The sequence below is a fragment of the Coregonus lavaretus genome, assembly GCF_964263955.1.
Source record: "Coregonus lavaretus genome assembly, chromosome: 2".
Taxonomy (NCBI): domain Eukaryota; kingdom Metazoa; phylum Chordata; class Actinopteri; order Salmoniformes; family Salmonidae; genus Coregonus; species Coregonus lavaretus.
In genome coordinates, this window is record NC_139989.1 from 14,403,309 (window position 1) to 14,422,679 (window position 19,371).

The following is a 19,371-nucleotide window of genomic DNA, read 5'->3' on the forward strand; positions in this document are numbered from 1 at the left end:
AGAGAGTTTAACGTTTAATGTTTACCATAAGCATGTCAAATGCTAACATATCAAAACAGAAACCGTTTGATCCAAACAGACATGCAGGTCAAGTCTTAAGGTCACCGCAGATGGAGAAAACCTTAGCTAATCTGACATGCGGAGGCCAAAGACTGACTGACAGGAATAAGAGTGATTTCAGAGCGGTTCTACAATAAAGGCTGCAACCTGTGGATAAACCTAGGAAGGTCACAAGAACTAAGGTACCTCAATCAACAAAACACTCACCATGTCACGTCAATTGTGAGCTCAGAGTAATCATGAAAAATGAGTAATAACAAAAAGATTGAACACAATTTACATTTCAGGGAAGGAACAAATGAACACCTATTCAGAACAGGAGAGAAGTTCACATTTCTTTTTCACAGGGATAATTTTTAATTAAGATTCATGCAAATGTAATTTCCATTTAGAGCAGCCCAGTGTTGGTTTTGGCTCTCTAATTACCATGTTACATCACGGCTGTTTTGAGCTGTGGTATTAAAATGCAAATGAAGGTGTAACATAAAAAACGTGTGCAAATTAATAAATAAGAAAACAAAGAGGCCTAATGGAACAAGCCAATGAATGGGACAACTATGGGTTGACAGGGTGTCAAGGGACCACTATACAACAGTCTAGTAACCATTAGTCATAGTAAATAGACCAATATGGCTGCACTGTTGACACTAGGCAGGATGGGGCTATGGACTCATGCTGCTTACGCCAAATCCTGACTCTGCCATCAGCATGACGCAACAGGAACTGGGATTTGTCGGACCAGGCAATGTTTTTCCACTCCTCAATTGCCCAGTGTTAGTGACCGCGTGCCCACTGGAGCAGCTTCTTATTGTTTTTAGCTGATAGGAGTGGAACCCGGCGTGGTTGTCTGCTGCAATAGCACATCCGTGACAACGACCGACGAGTTGTGCGCTCCGAGATGCCGTTCTGCACCCCACTGTTGTGCTGCGCCGTTATTTGCCTGTTTGTGACCCACCTGCTAGCTTGCACGATTCTTGCCATTCTCCTTCGACCTCTCATCAATTAGCGGTTTTCGCCCACAGGACTGCCGGTGACTGGATGTTTTTGGTTTGTCGCACTATGTATGGTAAACCCTAGACACTGTCGTGCGTGAAAAGCCCAGGAGACCGGCCGTTTCTGAGATACTGGAACCGGCGCGCCTGGGACCGACAATCATACCACGCTCAAAGTCGCTTAGGCCACTTATTTTGCCCATTCTAACGTTCAATCGAATTGACAAAGAAATATAGCTCTGATGATCATGGGAGAAGAATTAGGGCCATATGTAATAAGACCTTCATATTCAACATTTTCTGCATGGAATGCCTCTTTTATATTGGATCTGTTTTACTTGACAATTTTAAGGATATGTCAAGAGCGAATAACTAGTGCATGGGGAGCTCCAGGTTTAAATTGGGAAATAAGAATTAACATTTTTGCCAGAAGTAATCATGGTTCTTATTTTTTGTGCTCTTGAGAAACATGGTCAAACTATATCCCAAATTGTCAATGATTTAAAACCATATCCCAATCCTAGAGTTAAAGTAACACAGAACACTGACCTCGAACAAAACAACGATGCCAGTTCTCATGCAAAGCCAGAGTCCCTTTAGCCTAACGTAGCTGCTAAACATAACTCCTAGACATAATCTGAATTTGCATCACTCCTTAGCCTTCACCTGACACCACACACTAATACAACTCCTTTACAAGTTGTTGCAGAAGGAGAAAGCCTCAGACACACACTTTAGACAGGATCCTCATCTCGCCATAGCCGAGAGGGAGAGAGAGGGAGAGAGACAGACAGACAGAGAGAGTGAGAGAGATCTTTACGGGATTACCTGTAAACAGCTGACAGAGGCCGTTTGGAGCCTGGCTTGGGCCGGTACGGTTTGGGCTCCCCTGCCATGTTTATGTCTGTAAAAAACATACAAATAAAAGCAGTTCTTTACTCATCTTTTATTTTTTTCATCAACTCTTTCCCCCCTCCCTAAAACAGTCAAACACCTAAAGTACCGGCAACTCATGTCAGTACCAATCCTGTCACTGAAAAACTGTTCCGACATCTAATCCAATTTAACACTTCAGTGCAGTGTAAATTACTAGAAAAAGTCTGGGTTTTGAAGAACCCTTTTCAGTAAAGGGATGCAAAAATAGCGTCAGACATCATTATTTAGTGTGTCAATTAAATGTTTAACATGTGGTGTACAATGAGGACTGATTTGATGTAATACAGAACAAGGTTGGTCATCTTCAGTGCTGGGGAGATTCAAATACCTCTAATTGAACAATTCCATGTAACTTACTATTTCAAATAATATAGTAGTCTACATGTGAATATGTCTGACATCCTCCTTGAAACTTTCCAGCTTGAAGCTCTTTTCTAAAGTGCTCTGAAGATAGCCATAACAACCATGGTACCAATACGACCCCTGGTGTAAGGGGAGGGAGAGAAATCAGTGTCCATCATTAATCATTAATGGAATGGGCTTCCTTGGGAGAGAAGAGAACCCAACAAGGTAAGGATGCTGTAGAGCAAAAGCTCTTTAATTTACAACCATCCAATGTTTGGGTAGAAAATAGATAGTTGAAGGAAAGAACATCCGTTTTTATTTTTTTTCTCCTTATCCACAAGTATGACATGAACAATTTTCCTCCATTCGGTATCCTATTGTCTATGTACTTGCTCATGTGTGTATGAGACCGTCACTCTTGAGTACCATTGAAGGTCTCAACTGATCTGACTCGCTTTATCAGATGTACTGTGATCACAAACACTGGCTATTCAAATCTCTATCTCTATATCAGCAAGGCTTTTACAAGGTCTCCTTCACAACTTCTACCTTCCTTACAATTCATCCCTTTGTATTGCATGTCAAAGATGCTCAACACCTGTTTGAGCAGCAAGGTCGTTCTGAAACGGCAACACAAGAGAGACAGGAACCCAGTACACAAGAGAGACAGGAACAGGAACTTACATCACTCCTCAGTCCTCACAAAACAAGACCCTTGATGAGAGCTACAGTACAGGATGTTCGCCATAGCCTTTTGTGGCTAACCGAATACCATGTATATGCATATCTCACTGTTTAGGGTACACTTCCAGTCAGTCCTATCTAAGCAGATGTCAGTCTAAATTATGCATGTGGACCCAGCTGGGCTCACTCGGGAGCAGCTGAACCTCACTAGTGAGATCTTAGCAGGGAGAGGCAGAATAAACGGCAGGAGGATTTCTGCAGACTAGCTTCCCGCTCCTCCGCTCTCCACAGAAATGTGATTATGCCCACGGCTGTTTGTACACTACCCTGTTAGACATCCTAAAACACCGCCTTGTTGATTTAGAATGTGGGAGAGAAAGTGTGTGGGGTGTGCATGTGTTATCAGTGAGGATTACTTTAATATAATCATATTACCTAGGTGTGTGTGTGTGCATGACTAAAATAATGGGTAACAGTTAAGTACCTTACTGTGATTGTTTCCAATTAAAATGGTAAAAAAATCTCAAGCAAGAATTTAGCTAGGACTGTCTGGGAGTGGTCTGACTGGGGAGAGGAAAACTGATAATTAGCTGTTATTGGCAGAGAGGTTGGGAACCCTCTTTTTTAATGGTCTATTTAAGCAATAACGCACGAGGGGGGTGTGGCATATGGCCAATATACCACAAACCCCTGAGGTGCCTTATTGCTATTTTAAACTGGTTACCAACGTAATTAGAGCAGTACAAATAAATGTTTTGTCATACCCATGGTATACGGTCTGATATGCCACGTCTGTCAGCCAATCAGCATTCAGGGTTCGATCCACCCAGTTTATAATAACTAATTTACCGCATGGTGATGTCACCATGGAAGGTCAAAAATCCATCCCACCAAAACAGGCTGAAATTTCAGATGTCCTTTTCAAACCGCTCTTACACTAAAATGGCATTATCATCATTTTCACAATTTCACAGTATTATTTCAACCTCATAGTGTGGAAATATATACAAAACATTAGGAACACCTGCTCCTTCCATGACATAGACTGACCATGTGAATCCAGGTGAAAGCTATGATCCCTTATTGATGTTACCTGCTAAATCCACTTTAATCAGTGTAGATGAGGTGGAGGAGACAGGTTAAAGAAGGATTTTTAAGCCTTGAGACAATTGAGACATGGATTGTGTATGTGTTCCATTCAGAGGGTGAATGGGCAAGACAAAATATTTAAGTGCCTTTGAATTGGGTATGGTAGTAGGTGCCAGGCGCACCAGTTTGAGTGTGTCAAGAACTGCAACGCTGCTGTTTTTCAAGCTCAAAAGTTTCCTGTGTGTATCAAGAATGGTCCACCACCCAAAGGACATCCGGCCAACTTGACACAACTGTGGGAAGCATTGGAATGCTTTCGACACCTTGTAGAGTCCATGCCCCGACGAATTGAGGCTGTTCTGAAGGGTGCAACTCAATATTAGGAAGGTGTTCTTAATGTTTTGTACACTCAGTGTATAAAACAAAGGAAAATCACGTTTTTGACTGCAATGGGCCTTTAAGATCCATTTGAAGTCATGTAAGCCCCAGGTGATAACAGGTATAAAGATCAGGTAGTACTTTAGTATAACACAGAATAATCTCTGCATGGGTTAAACACTGCACACACAACTTGACACTGTGCCATACAGCACTTCGTCCAGCAACCTGACAGACTGTCTATCGGCATTGGCTCCGCTTGGCAATAGTCACTCTGCCACATGGTTTAGAACAGTTTGACTGGGCTTTCAGGATAAACCTAACTCAGGTGCTACACCATTTGAGAAGCGACAAGGAAAGCGAATGCTGATCCTAGACCAGCCCTTAGGGCTCTCTCGCTGGAGCATCAGCACATTACAATGAATGCAATGAATCAGATTCCCTGGGTCAAGACGAGGGGTGTTGTCCTTGGTGCTGATATCAAGTACCACTACTACGGAGAAGACGGAATACTGTCCATGGTGTTAAAGCAGACATCCACTCCACTCGGCCAAATCTTAACTTGACATACACAAATGCACATTTTATTTTATTTCCCATTGATTTCAAGGCATGACTATACAAATGTTCAAGTTCTGCTCGAATGTGTCAAGTTAAGCCTTGGCACGTAGAGAGGAAGGGCGCTAAATCAGAGCTCCGTGGAGAGGAGAAGAGGGAGAGAACTCGGTGACTTTTGGCTGCAGGAGAAATTAAAGCTCCCTATTCAGACCGGCTTTCACACTGAATCATTCGCAGCAACTGCAACGAGAACTACTTCTTCAGCTACTTCTTCATCTCAATGGCTACATTCAACGCTCTGTAATCACTCAACTTGCTGCCTACAGTAATATTGCACAACTTATACCGATATACACACATACATACATACATACATACATACAGTGCATTCGGAAAGTATGAAGACCCCTTAACTTTTTCCAAATTTTGTTACTTTACAGCCTTATTCTAAAATTGATTAAATTATTTTTCCCTCATCAATCCACACACAATACCCATAATGACAAAGCAAAAAACAGTTTTGAAATTTTTGCAAATGTATTAAAAATAGAAAACTGAAATACCTTATTTACACAAGTATTCAGACCTTTTGCTATGAGACTCAAAATTGAGCTCAGGTGCATCCTGTTTCCATTGATCATCCTTGAGATGTTTCTTCAACTTGATTGGAGTCCACCTGTGGTAAATTTAATTGATTGGACATGATTTGGAAAGTCACACCTGTCTATATAAGGTCACACAGTTGACAGTACATGTAAGAGCAAAAACCAAGCCATGAGTTCGAAGGAATTGTCCGTAGCGCTCCGAGACAGGATTGTGTCGAGGCACAGATCTGGGGAAGGGTACCAAAAAATGCCTGCAGCATTGAAGGTCCCCAAGAAGACAGTGGCTTCCATAATTCTTAAATGTAAGAAGTTTGGAACCACCAAGACTCTTCCTAGAGCTGGCCGCCCGGCCAAACTAAGCAATCGGGGGAAAAGGACCTTGGTCAGGGAAGTGACCAAGAACCCGATGGTCACTCTGACAGAGCTCCAGAGTTCCTCTGTGGAGATGGGAAAACCTTCCAGAAGGACAACCATCTCTGCAGCACTCCACCAATCAGGTCTTTATGGTAGAGTGGCCAGACGGAAGCCACTCCTGAGTAAAAGGCATACGACAGCCCGCTTGGAGTTTGCAAAAGGCACCTCAAGGACTCTCAGACCATGAGAAACAAGATTCTCTGGTCTGATGAAACCAAGATTGAACTCTTCGGCCTGACTGCCAAGTGTCACATATGGAGGAAACCTGGCACCATCCCTATGGTGAAACATAGTGGTGGCAGCCTCATGCTGTGGGGATGTTTTTCAGTGTCAGGGACTGTGAGACTAGTCAGGATCGAGGGAAAGATGAACAGAGCAAAGTGCAGAGAGATCCTTGATGAAAACCTGCTCCAGAGCACTCAGGACCTCAGACTGGGGTGAAGGTTCACCTTCCAACAGGACAACGACCCTAAGCACACAGCCAAGACAACGCAGGATGGGCTTCGGGACAAGTCTCTGAATTTCCTTGAGTGGCCCAGCCAGAGCCTGGACTTGAACCCGATCTAACGTCTCTGGAGAGACCTGAAAATAGCTGTGCAGCGACACTCCCCATCAAACCTGACAGAGTTTGAGAGGATCTGCAGTGAAGAATGGGAGAAACTCCCCAAATACAGGTGTGCCAAGCTTGTAGCATCATTCCCAAGAAGACTTGAGGCTGTATTCGCTGCCAAAGGTGCTTCAACAAAGTACTGAGTAAAGGGTCTGAATATTTATGCAAATGTGATATTTATACATTCCAAATGATTCCAAAATCCTGTTTTTGCTTTGTCATTATGGGTTGTGTAGATTAATGAGGGGGAAAAAAAACATTTAATCAATTTTAGAATAAGGCTGTAATGTAATAAAATGTGTAAAAAGTCAAGGGGTCTGAATACTTTCCGAATGCACTGTATATACAGTACCAGTCAACAGTAACAGACTTGAAGGAGTTCCCACATATGCTTAGCACTTGTTGGCTGCTTTTCCTTCACTCAGTGGTCCGACTCATCCCAAACCATCTCTATTGGGTTGAGGTCAGGGGATTTTGGAGGCCAGGTCATATATAAAGAAAAGCCCTGGAATGAGTAGGTGTGTCCAAATATATATATATACACAGTGGGGAGAACAAGTATTTGATACACTGCCGATTTTGCAGGTTTTCCTACTTACAAAGCATGTAGAGGTCTGTAATTTTTATCATAGGTACACTTCAACTGTGAGAGACGGAATCTAAAACAAAAATCCAGAAAATCACATTGTATGATTTTTAAGTAATTAATTTGCATTTTATTGCATGACATAAGTATTTGATACATCAGAAAAGCAGAACTTAATATTTGGTACAGAAACCTTTGTTTGCAATTACAGAGATCATACATTTCCTGTAGGTCTTGACCAGGTTTGCACACACTGCAGCAGGGATTTTGGCCCACTCCTCCATACAGACCTTCTCCAGATCCTTCAGGTTTCGGGGCTGTCGCTGGGCAATACGGCCTTTCAGCTCCCTCCAAAGATTTTCTATTGGGTTCAGGTCTGGAGACTGGCTAGGCCACTCCAGGACCTTGAGATGCTTCTTACAGAGCCACTCCTTAGTTGCCCTGGCTGTGTGTTTCGGGTCGTTGTCATGCTGGAAGACCCAGCCACGACCCATCTTCAATGCTCTTACTGAGGGAAGGAGGTTGTTGGCCAAGATCTCGCGATACATGGCCCCATTCATCCTCCCCTCAATACGGTGCAGTCGTCCTGTCCCCTTTGCAGAAAAGCATCCCCAAAGAATGATGTTTCCACCTCCATGCTTCACGGTTGGGATGGTGTTCTTGGGGTTGTACTCATTCTTCTTCTTCCTCCAAACATGGCGAGTGGAGTTTAGACCAAACAGCTCTATTTTTGTCTCATCAGACCACATGATCTTCTCCCATTCCTCCTCTGGATCATCCAGATGGTCCTTGGCAAACTTCAGATGGGCCTGGACATGCGCTGGCTTGAGCAGGGGGACCTTGCGTGCACTGCAGCATTTTAATCCATGACGGCGTAGTGTGTTACTAATGTTTTTCTTTGAGACTGTGGTCCCAGCTCTCTTCAGGTCATTGACCAGGTCCTGCCGTGTAGTTCTGGGATGATCCCTCACCTTCCTCATGATCATTGATGCCCCACGAGGTGAGATCTTGCATGGAGCCCCAGACCGAGGGTGATTGACAGTCATCTTGAACTTCTTCCATTTTCTAATAATTGCGCCAACAGTTGTTGCCTTCTCACCAAGCTGCTTGCCTATTGTCCTGTAGACCATCCCAGCCTTGTGCAGGTCTACAATTTTATCCCTGATGTCCTTACACAGCTCTCTGGTCATGGCCATTGTGGAGAGGTTGGAGTCTGTTTGATTGAGTGTGTGGACAGGTGTCTTTTATACAGGTAATGAGTTCAAACAGGTGCAGTTAATACATGTAATGAGTGGAGAACAGGAGGGCTTCTTAAAGGAAAACTAACAGGTCTGTGAGAGCCGGAATTCTTACTGGTTGGTAGGTGATCAAATACTTATGTCATGCAATAAAATTCAAATTAATTACTTAAAAATCATACAATGTGATTTTCTGGATTTTAGATTCCGTTTCTCACAGTTGAAGTGTACCTATGATAAAAATTACAGGCCTCTACATGCTTTGTAAGTAGGAAAACCTGCAAAATCAGCAGTGTATCAAATACTTGTTCTCCCCACTGTATTTGCAGTACATTAACTTCCGTAATCATATGTAGGCCCTATAGCACATATGATCCAGGTGGATGAATAAGTGAAAGCCATCCTGTATCTTCTCTGAAAGGATGAATAAATAAAAGAAGTGGGTACAGGGTGAAATCTAGTCGAGAGGCAGGGAGGCAGGGAAAGAGCGTGAGAGAGCAATCATTTCAGCTTCAGCTGTGTTCCTCTGACAAGTGAACATGCATCCGTGTCTCCCTGGGGTACGGAAGACTGCTTTTTTATTGGACTTATTTGTGCCCCTCACATCTCCCCATAGGAGCGAGAGCTTCACTTATAAGACATTTTAATGCTGAGCCTTACCTGCGTGTCCTTCATATCTGACCTGTGCTGCCAAAGAGAGACTTGCATGTCATGCCTCACTCTCACCCTCTTTTTATTATCCCTAGAAGCGAGGAATGAATAATACCGTATCAATATGTGGAAGCCTTGACTATATAAGCCATGACTGCAACATTTAGTCATACCACCTCACCAACGTAGCCTTTGCATGGATATATAAAACTGTGGAAATAGCACTTAGGCATATTAGAGTAAGTACTACTACAAAGTGAGGGATGAAACAAGCTGACGCAATACCCAGTGGCAGTAGCACATTTGAAAAATAAAATTCGGGCTATGACCACAATTTAGATAAGGATGGAGGAACAGCATAGAGGAAAAGACTAAGAGAGAGAAAGACATTGACAGAGTGAAATGACAGACAGTCAGAGAGGAGAGAGACAGACCGAGAGGAGAGAGACAGAAGAGAGAGAGAGAGACAGAGACAGAGACCGAGAGAAAGACAGAGACAGACAGAGAGAGAGAGAGAGAGAGAGAGCGAGAGAGAGAGAGAGAGAGAGAGAGAGAGAGAGACAGAGAGAGAGAGAGAGAGAGAGAGAGAGAGAGAGAGAGAGAGAGAGAGAGAGAGAGAGAGAGAGAGAGAGAGAGAGAGAGAGAGAGAAAACTTACTCGTATTGCTGGGAGGGATTCCACCTAAGGTACTGAAGCAGATCTAAAAGGTGGTGTCCCTTTAAGCATAAACCCAGTCCTGGCAGTAAGGTCAGACATTCTTCTCTCCTAACTACCCCTCCAACACACACACACACACAGTCAGACAGCTAGAAAGGGCACTTCTCCAGTTCTCAGACCTTCTCTTCACACATGCATGAACACAGACAGACACACACAGACACACACACACACAGAGAGCCTGGGGCTTGAGAAAGGAGCTGGCAGACTTGGACTGCAGGGATCACCTCAAGGTCAGAGAGAGAGGGGGTAGAAACCCCACACCCACTTACAGAGTGGGTGTGGGAGAGACAGAATCACTTCAGAGAGAGTGAGAGGGGATGAGGGAAAAGAGAGTGGGTGAGTGGAGGGAGAAAAGGTGTGTGTAAGGAGGGAAGAGACCAAGATAGAACGTGTAGGAGTGAGAGATATGGAGTCTGGAAGCGAAAAGTGGGAGTGTTTTACTATTTAATCAATTTGCTGGTCATATGAAGATTAAAATATCAGCAAAATATGGCCTCTTTTCCATAGGCCTACTCTTTTATTTTCATAACTGTATTTCCAGTTGTCTTATACTGTGCCAACCATGTGCAATCACCAGATAAACCAAGTACTTAATCCTTGAACAGCCTCACCTTTAAGAAAAATGCTTCAGTATTGGCTTGACATTGGGCAGTGACTCAATGGAATGAGCTCCATTGAATGCTGTCTTGCCATATATTACAGTCACATCTAATCTCTGACAGTTGTCCCGGCCAACATTAGCCTGAGTCATCCTAGGCTACCATCTGTTTTACAGCTCGACGGTAAACACACAGATAGAATCAGACCTACAGTGCACCAGCCTCTTACAACGGCATCTCTTGATTAATCACAATGTCGATGCTTCTGCCTGGTCTGAAAGCATCTCAGGCGCTTCTCGAGCCAGCGTGACTGCTGATCTCTCTCTGCCTGCAGCTGTGGACCCCTGGCCTGATTATCCGGTCGTGTTATTTTGTCCCAGACCTGCTGTTTTGACTCTCTCTCTCTGTCTCTCTCTCTCTCTGTCTCTCTCTCTGTCTCTCATTGAAAAACACATCCCTTACATCTCCCTCAAACAGACGCAGACTCTGTATCCCCGATTACTGGCGTTTCGTAATACATCTTTGTCAAATTGACCATGCACTCTCCCTCCTACCCCTCCTAGGCCTGCTGTGTCTTTGACGAGATAAACCTTAAAGGGAGAGAGAGAGAAAGAGAGTTGTCTGCTGCCGCCAATCTTACTTCCGTCTTAATTAATTGAACGAAGTAACTAATTACGGAAAGCGAGACGCGGCGGGAGGGAAGGAAAAAAGAACAGAGGAGCAGAGGAGGAAACGTGCTTGTGATGGACGTGTGGCGAGGCGGGAGAGCTGGCAGCGTTTAGTAGAATAGATTGTTGTCAGACCACCCAGTGGCCAACCCACACAGCTCATCATAAGTTTGTCTTTAAGATGGGTTGAAATAGCTTTCTAACAGAGACTGTGCTGTTTAGATGTGAGAGTAGGTAAGGAGAGAGATGAGGAGGAGGGAGGTCATGGTGAAGTTGCTCAGTGAAAAGACGGCATATCGTCTTCAGTATAAATAACTGTGGGAAGAGCATTGTCTGACTCAAACTGCCTTTGATTCTTGCTGGTGTTCACGTTGACATTTTTGCTGCCTGTTTTCTCTCTCTTTCAATCTATAGAAAATAAATCCCTTATATAAACAATGCCTGGAACACTGGAATTACCTAATGTACTAGGTTTTATTATGTCATACTTGGGTGAGGTACAAAGAACGTGAATTGTTGATGCAGAGAAAGAAGATGTCTGGTCCACCTAGCCCTTAGAGCAAGGGCCTGAGAACACTTATTACGCTCAAGATCAGACAGAATAGCTACCACAAAGAGATTACCTGAAACAGCTGTCTAGCAGGCTAATATCATTCTGCATCCCTGCCTTTAACAACACCGCCTGTTCTTCAGACAAATAAAGACTTCATGTACCCTGGTTTGTTTGCAATACAGACATCACTTTTCCTTCCCTCCAGTCGGAGACACTATTATCCCTTTCCTCGAGCAGTGCGGCTTTCAACCGAGGTCACATATAGAAAGCGTTGCCCATCTTGCCAAAACCATTTACGCTGTCCTTTGTCACTTGAACACTTCCGTCTCTTTTCTCCTCTATGTTGGCTCAATGCCAGACCTTTCAACGGAGATACTACCTGTTTACTAATCAGGGCTGGCTTCTAAAGAGGGTAACAGTGGGGAAAGGCTACATGCAGCCCGAGGTTACACTGTGATTTCATTAAACAGTAAAACACTTGGCTGGCATTGAGGCTTAAGCACTCTGCATATCAAGGTGTTTTCCGTTATTGCTAACGGTATTAGCCTAGAATATTCATATCAGTGCAATGAGTTTATCCCTAGCCCTATTCAATCAAAACTACATTGAACAAAAATATAAATGCAACATGGAACAATTTCAAATATTTTACTGAGCTGCAGTTCATATAAGGAAATCAGTCAATTTAAATAAATTCATTAGGCCCTAATCTATGGATTTCACTTGACTGGGAATACAGATATCCATCTGTTGGTCACAGATACCTTTAAAAAAACTATCCAGTCAGTATCTGGTGTGCCCACCATTTGCCTCATGCAGCGCGACACATCTCCTTCGCATAGAGTTGATCAGGCTGTTGATCGTGACCTGTGGAATGTTGTCCCACTCCTCTTCAATGGCTGTGCGAAGTTTCTGGATATTGGTGGGAACTGGAACTTGCTGTCGTACACGTCAATCCAGAGCATCCCAAACATCCTCAATGGGTGTCAAGTCTGGTGAGTATGCAGGCCATGGAAGAACTGGGACATTTTCAGTTTCCAGGAATTGTGTACAGACCATTGCAACATGGGGCCCTGAATTATCATGCTGAAACATGAGGTGATGGCTGCGGATGAATGGCACGACAATAGGCCTCAGGATCTCGTCACGGTATCTCTGTGCATTCAAATTGCCATCGATAAAATGCAATTGTGTTCATTGTCCATAGCTTATGCCTGCCCATACCATAACCCCACCGCCACCATGGGGCACTCTGCTCACAACGTTGACATCAGCAAACCGCTCGCCCATACAAGCCGTCTGCCATCTGCCCGGTACAGTTGAAACCGGAATTCATCCGTGAAGAGCACACTTCTCCAGCGTGCCAGTGGCCATCAAAGGTGAGCATTTGCCCACTGAAGTCGGTTACGACGCCGAACTGCAGTCAGGTCAAGACCCTGGTGAGGACGACGAGCACACAGATGAGCTTCCCTGAGAAGATTTCTGACAGTTTGTGCAGAAATTCTTCGGTTGTGCAAACCCACAGTTTCATCAACTGTCCGGGTGGCTGGTCTCAGACAATCCCGCACATGAAGAAGCCGGATGTGAAGGTCCTGGGCTGGTGAGATTACACGTGGTCTGCGGTTGTGAGGCCGGTAGGACGTACTGCCAAATTTTCAAAAATGACGTTGGAGGTGGCTTATGGTAGAGAAATGAACATTAAATTCTCTGGCAACAGCTTTGGTGGACATTCCTGCAGTCAGCATGCCAATTGCACACTCCCTCGAAACTTGAGATATCTGAGGCATTGTGTTGTGTGACAAAACTGCACATTTTAGAGTGGCCTTTTATTGTCTCCAGCACAAGGTGCACCTGTGTAATGATCATGCTGCTTAATCGGCTTCTTGATATGCCACACCTGTCAGGTGGATTAATTATCTTAGAGAAATGCTCACTAACAGGGATGTAAAAAATGTGTGCACAAAATTTGAGAGAAATACAGTACCAGTCAAATGCCAAGAGTGTGCAAAGCTGTCATCAAGGCAAAGGGTGGCTATTTAAAGAATCTCAAATATAATATATATTTTGATTTGTTTAACACTTTTTTGGTTACTACATGATTCCATATGTGTTATTTCATAGTTTTGATGTCTTCACTGTTATTCTACAATGTAAAAAATAGTAAAAATAAAGAAAAACCCTTGAATGAGTAGGTGTGTCCAAACTTTTGACTGGTAGTGTAAGCTTTTTGTGCGTATGGAACATTTCTGGGATCTTTTATTTCAGCTCATGAAATATGGGACCAACATTTACATGTTGCGTTTATATTTTTGTTTAGTATTGTAACCTGGTTTTCTTGACTATAAACCATCAATAATTTTAACATGGAACAGATGTTAAATGTTTGGCAGAGTTTCTTATCTCTTCTGCATAAGCGACTTGTCCATTCAGTGGAAAATGCATGGACTTTATATGACACCTTTTTCCATAACAGTGAACAGAACACAGAGGACTGAGTCTCATTCCCCCATCCCAGTTAGTCTCTGAAGCTCTACACTATGAGTACCACATAGTCTAAATGGATCAACTCCAAATCCATGGCCCTCAGGGACCGGAATAACAGATAAGGGAAAAGGCATCCTGGTGAGATAGCACTTTGATATGAACTGTGAAATCAAGCGAGCTGGCTACCTTCCCTTCCGTAAACAATGATGCACTTCGTTAAAAAGCAGAGAAATCAAGCTTGAACCATATTCCCCTTTAGAGACTGATAAATATTGCAGTGTGGAAGGCACTAGAGGGATAGGAACCTAATTAGCTTAAAGGCTTGTGATAATTTGATTGTGAGCAACGAGGCGTGTAGGAGAAAACAAATATGAATACATTTTAGAATGCGTTTTCCCTTTGATATTTTGTGGTTTGAAATAATCATGACAGGCCATGATAATCAGGTTACCACTACAAATGTTTATCTATCTACGGCAACTCTCTGACTGCCTAGTATGAACTCAAAAAATAGGCCGTCACTAGCTAAGTCTCTGTTGTCAAATGTATGACAAAGATCTCTTTGAACAGGGCTTACATCACAACACCTTGCACTTCTCTGTACAACATGTATATTTCATTTCGACACAGGAATAAAGAGCATATCTAATAGTATCACAGATATACAGTGTCAGTTAATAAAAGTGGGGTAGGAACATAACATCTAAGTACTGACAAGTTATGGGGAACCTCAAATCAAAAAGGTTGCTGGTTTATCTGTTTGTTGTCAATGTTATGTTATTCCTTGTTGCCCTAAAAAATCTGAAAGTTCTCTTGCTATCAAGTAAGTACAACATCTGACATATATCATACAGTATGATCCATTTACTTCAGTGTTGAACATATTGTTGTGGCAACACCTAGTCGTTTGCATATTCATTAACTTCTCACATTTGGCCTAATACAAGAAAATGTCAGTCACACAAGCCTGTTGCTCTATATAGCTGGTGGATTTCCTGTGGGGTTTCACATGAATCAGACCTCATTATAAAGTTTAAAATATGTGAACTAGAAGCTGGCAGTCATTCTTGCACCAGAATGTGTGTGTGTAAATTTTTGCCAGTCATTCTTGCACACGATTTATGTGTGTGTGTGTGTGTGTGTGTGTGTGAGTGACTTTGACTACTTATTGGTGTTTGCCCTGGTGAATGTCCACCCACACACTGCTGGTGATGAGACAGGTGGAGAGGCAGCAGTCAGTGTGTATGTGGAGACTGGAGAGGTGCTGGGGGAGAAAACTAGTTTACTATGTTAGCCAATTTCATCAGACAGAGGACCTCATTAGACCCATGCTGATAGACACCAAACATGTCCAGGACAGCGCTATCTCTGTATCACTGGTGACACTCTTCAGGCTTTTAGCCTTGAGTTGAGTGTCTCTAGGGAGATGTCAACAACATGTCATATCTTATGTGGGATGGAAGGTCTAAGCACTAAGACTGGGAGCACTAGGAAGTTATAGGCTTGCCTTAAAGGGATAGTTCACCCAGATTACCAAATGGCACATTGGTTTCCTTATCCTGTAAGCAGTCTATGGATAAGGTATGACAGCAGTCCATGCTTTGGTTTTATTTCCATGCTTTGGTTTTTACAAATCTAATTTAAGTCATGGGACTGATTTTAGCATTTTCTACATTTTTCCTGTCCAAATCATCCGAAAGTATCTAAAATATAAAAATAAAATAAAAAAGCGAATCAAAGTCACTTATAGATTATGAGAACATGATGTGCAAAAAATTATATGAATGGGATTTGAATGGGATTTCCCATGACTTGAACGGGATTTGTGCCACAAATGCTAAATGGGATTTGTGCCACAAATGCATTTGGAAACCGTGCCAGGGAAACTAAACCAAAGCATGGATTGTTGTCATACCTTGTCCATAGGCTAAGGAAACCAATATGTCATTTTTGAATTTTTGGTGAACTATCCCTTTAACCATCAATGCAAGGAAGAATCTGCTATGATGGCAAATGTAAACTAAGATACAGTAATATTCTGCTGTTGTATGCTATAAGGTTTGTTTAGGCGATATTACACAGAACTAATTTGGGCCCTTGGCATGACACAGGGTGCTATTAAGCATCTTAGTGCTACTACTCTATGCCATGTTTCTATCATTCCATCCCGCTTCCTCTCTGTCAGGGCAAGACAGACAGAACACCGATAACATCTGCAGAGGTTTAGCAGGAGACGGTGGGCTTCCATTAATTTGCCCTGCACTGAAGGTCCCCTGTAGCTCAGTTGGTAGAGCATGGCGCTTGCAACGCCATGGTTGTGGGTTCGTTTCCCACGGGGGGGCAGTATGAAAAATTTATGAACTCACTAACTGTAAGTCGCTCTGGACAAGAGCATCTGCTAAAATGACTAAAATGTCAAATGTAAGACTGCAACTAGGAATGTTTGGGGGAAATGCCTACTTGGAACAAAAGACAGCTGCAGACATCTGGAGGGTCAAAACTCGTGACGCACAGAGGATCTAAAAAGGGTAGCTATCACACTTTGAACAGAATCTATTGCAGCAGACATTCAAAAAGACATTACCCCCAAATGCTATAACGTTAGAGCCAATTTGTGAGCAATATAAACTGGAACTGAATCTGATCTCAGAAGATTCCTTAAATGTAAAGTCTTAGATATTTGCGATTTAAGACTCAAAATGGAAAAGAGCAGAAAGCTTTTTGTTCACAGAGGCACAGACCAATGCTATCCTGTCTATGTGTTCCTAACCCCAAAGATGCAATCTCATTATGCACACACAATTGCACTATAATGACACATTTTACTGACATTTAACTACAATACCCATTACCTAAGAATACAGGATTATTATCTTAGACTTTAATATTTGGCTTAGATAAATTGCTTTACTAAAATGAAAATATTTAATATAACTCTTTTTACAAACTAAATTAATTAGTGTCAATAAAACCATGTACCTTACCTATACCTGTATTTCTTAATAGGCTAGTACAGGTTTCATAACCTAAAGCTACATGCTATAATGTAACTTTTTTTTATTACATGTTAATTACACAATTACACCTTCCCTGAAAACATTATCTGCATGTTAATTTTAAATTATTCCGTTGCTCAGCCTTAACCCATACTGAAACGTGAATTTAACCATTTCTAGTTCTTATCGAATCGCACCCATCCCAGACGAGTTTGGTTGATCCATAAAACGTATCGTTTTATAGAATTATCAAAATAAATACAACTGTAAAAAACAGCAAATACAACGGAGTTCATATCGATAACTTCAGAAAATCTATAAAGGCACGCTCTACACAAAAACAGATGTTTTTTCTAATCAAGAAGACTGGTACGGATGCAGGGCAACTTACATCGTTGATTACGACGCTTTCCTTTATACATAGTCATTCTGTATGGGTCCAGTTTTGCGAGATGAAAACCCCTTTGAAACAACGTCGATGCACAAGAATGTCAGCCTCATCCAACCTGGTATATGCCTTGAAATAAATCTGCCTTTTCAGAGGAGAATTGAAACCACTTCTTGAGTAAGGACCATACCAATCGCAGCATTCAGAGAGGGGGGTTTCTTCGTTTTAGGATCATGCCAGTAGCCTATGGCTGGCTCATCATCATTTACATATTTACATTTTAGTCATTTAGCAGACGCTCTTATCCAGAGCGACTTACAGTTAGTGATTACATTTTTTTTTTTATACTGGCCCCCCGTGGGAATCGAACCCACAACCCTGGCGTTGCAAACGCCATGCTCTATCAACTGAGCTACATCCCTGCCGGCCATTCCCTCCCCTACCCTAGACGACGCTGGGCCAATTGTGCGCCGCCCATGAGTCTCCCGGTCGCGGCCGGCTGCGACAGAGCCTGGATCATCAATTTTGGGACGCTTCGCGAATTAATTATTTGAGGATGGATATCCACTAGCCTACCAGGCAGTACACACAGCGATTTACTCAATTCATGATAAACCTTGGGGTTAATTATTTTAAAACCCTTCATTCTTCTGCATCAGTAGTTACTTGATTGGTGGATTTTCAGTACTGAAAGAAGTCCTCATATAATACTGCATAAATTCATACCTCTTGACTTATTCCACATTTTGTTGTGTTACATCCTGCATTCAAAATTGATTACATAGCTTTTTTTGCCCTCACCCATCTATCTACACACAATACCCAACAATGACAAAGTGAAAACATGTTTTTAGAAATGTTTGCACATTTATTGAAAATGAAATATCTAATTTACATAAGTATTCACACCCCTGAGTCAATACATGTTAGAATCACCTTTGGAAGTGATTACAGCTGTGAGTCTTTCTGGGTAAGTCTCTAAGAGCTTCACACATCTGGATTGTACAATATTTGCACATTATTATTTTCAAAATTCTTCAAGTTCTATCAAATTGGTTGTTGATCATTGCTAGACAGCCATTTTCAAGTCTTGCCATACTTTAGATTTTCAAGCCGATTTAAGTCAAAACTAACTAGGCCACTCAGGAACATTCAATGTCGTATTGGTATTAACAACTCCAATGTATATTTGGCCTCGTGTTTTAGGTTATTGTCCTGCTGAAAGGTGAATTTGTCTCCCAGTGTCTGTTGGAAAGCAGACTGAACATGATGCAGCCACCACCATGCTTGAAAATATGAAGCGTGGTACTCAGTGATGTGGTGTGTTGGATTTGCCCCAAACATAACGATTTGTATTCAGGACATGAAGTTAATTTCTTTGCCACATTTTATGCAGTTTTACTTTAGTGCCTTATTGCAAAAATATTTTTATTCTGTACAGGCTTATTTCTTTTCACTCTGTCATTTAGGTTAGTATTGTGGAGTAACTACAATGTTGTTGATCCATCATCAGTTTTCTCCTATCACAGCCGTTAAACTCTGTAACTGTTTTAAAGTCACCATTGCCCTCATGGTGAAATCCCTGAGTGGTTTCCTTCCTCTCCAGCAACTGAGTAAGGAAGGACGCCTGTATTTTTGTAGTGACTCTGTGTATTGATCTCTATACTCATAGGGATATTCAATGTCTGCTTCTTTTATTTGTACGCATCTACCAATAGGTGTCCTTCTTTGCGAGGCATTGGATAACCTCCCTGGTCATTGTGGTTGAATCTGTGTTTGAAATTCACTGATCGACTGAGGGACCTTACAGATAATTG

General features: G+C 42.4%; 1 protein-coding gene across 1 annotated transcript in view; it reads right to left on the minus strand.

The window, feature by feature from the left end:
• Window positions 1–19,371, minus strand: part of ralyl (RALY RNA binding protein like) — a gene marked incomplete at both ends in the record, with an annotated part of 88,999 nt that overhangs the window by 21,935 nt on the left and 47,693 nt on the right. The window contains one exon of the mRNA XM_084178471.1: window positions 1,881–1,956. Coding sequence (XP_084034597.1) covers window positions 1,881–1,956 — 76 coding nt within the window. The remainder of the gene's footprint in view (window positions 1–1,880; window positions 1,957–19,371) is intronic.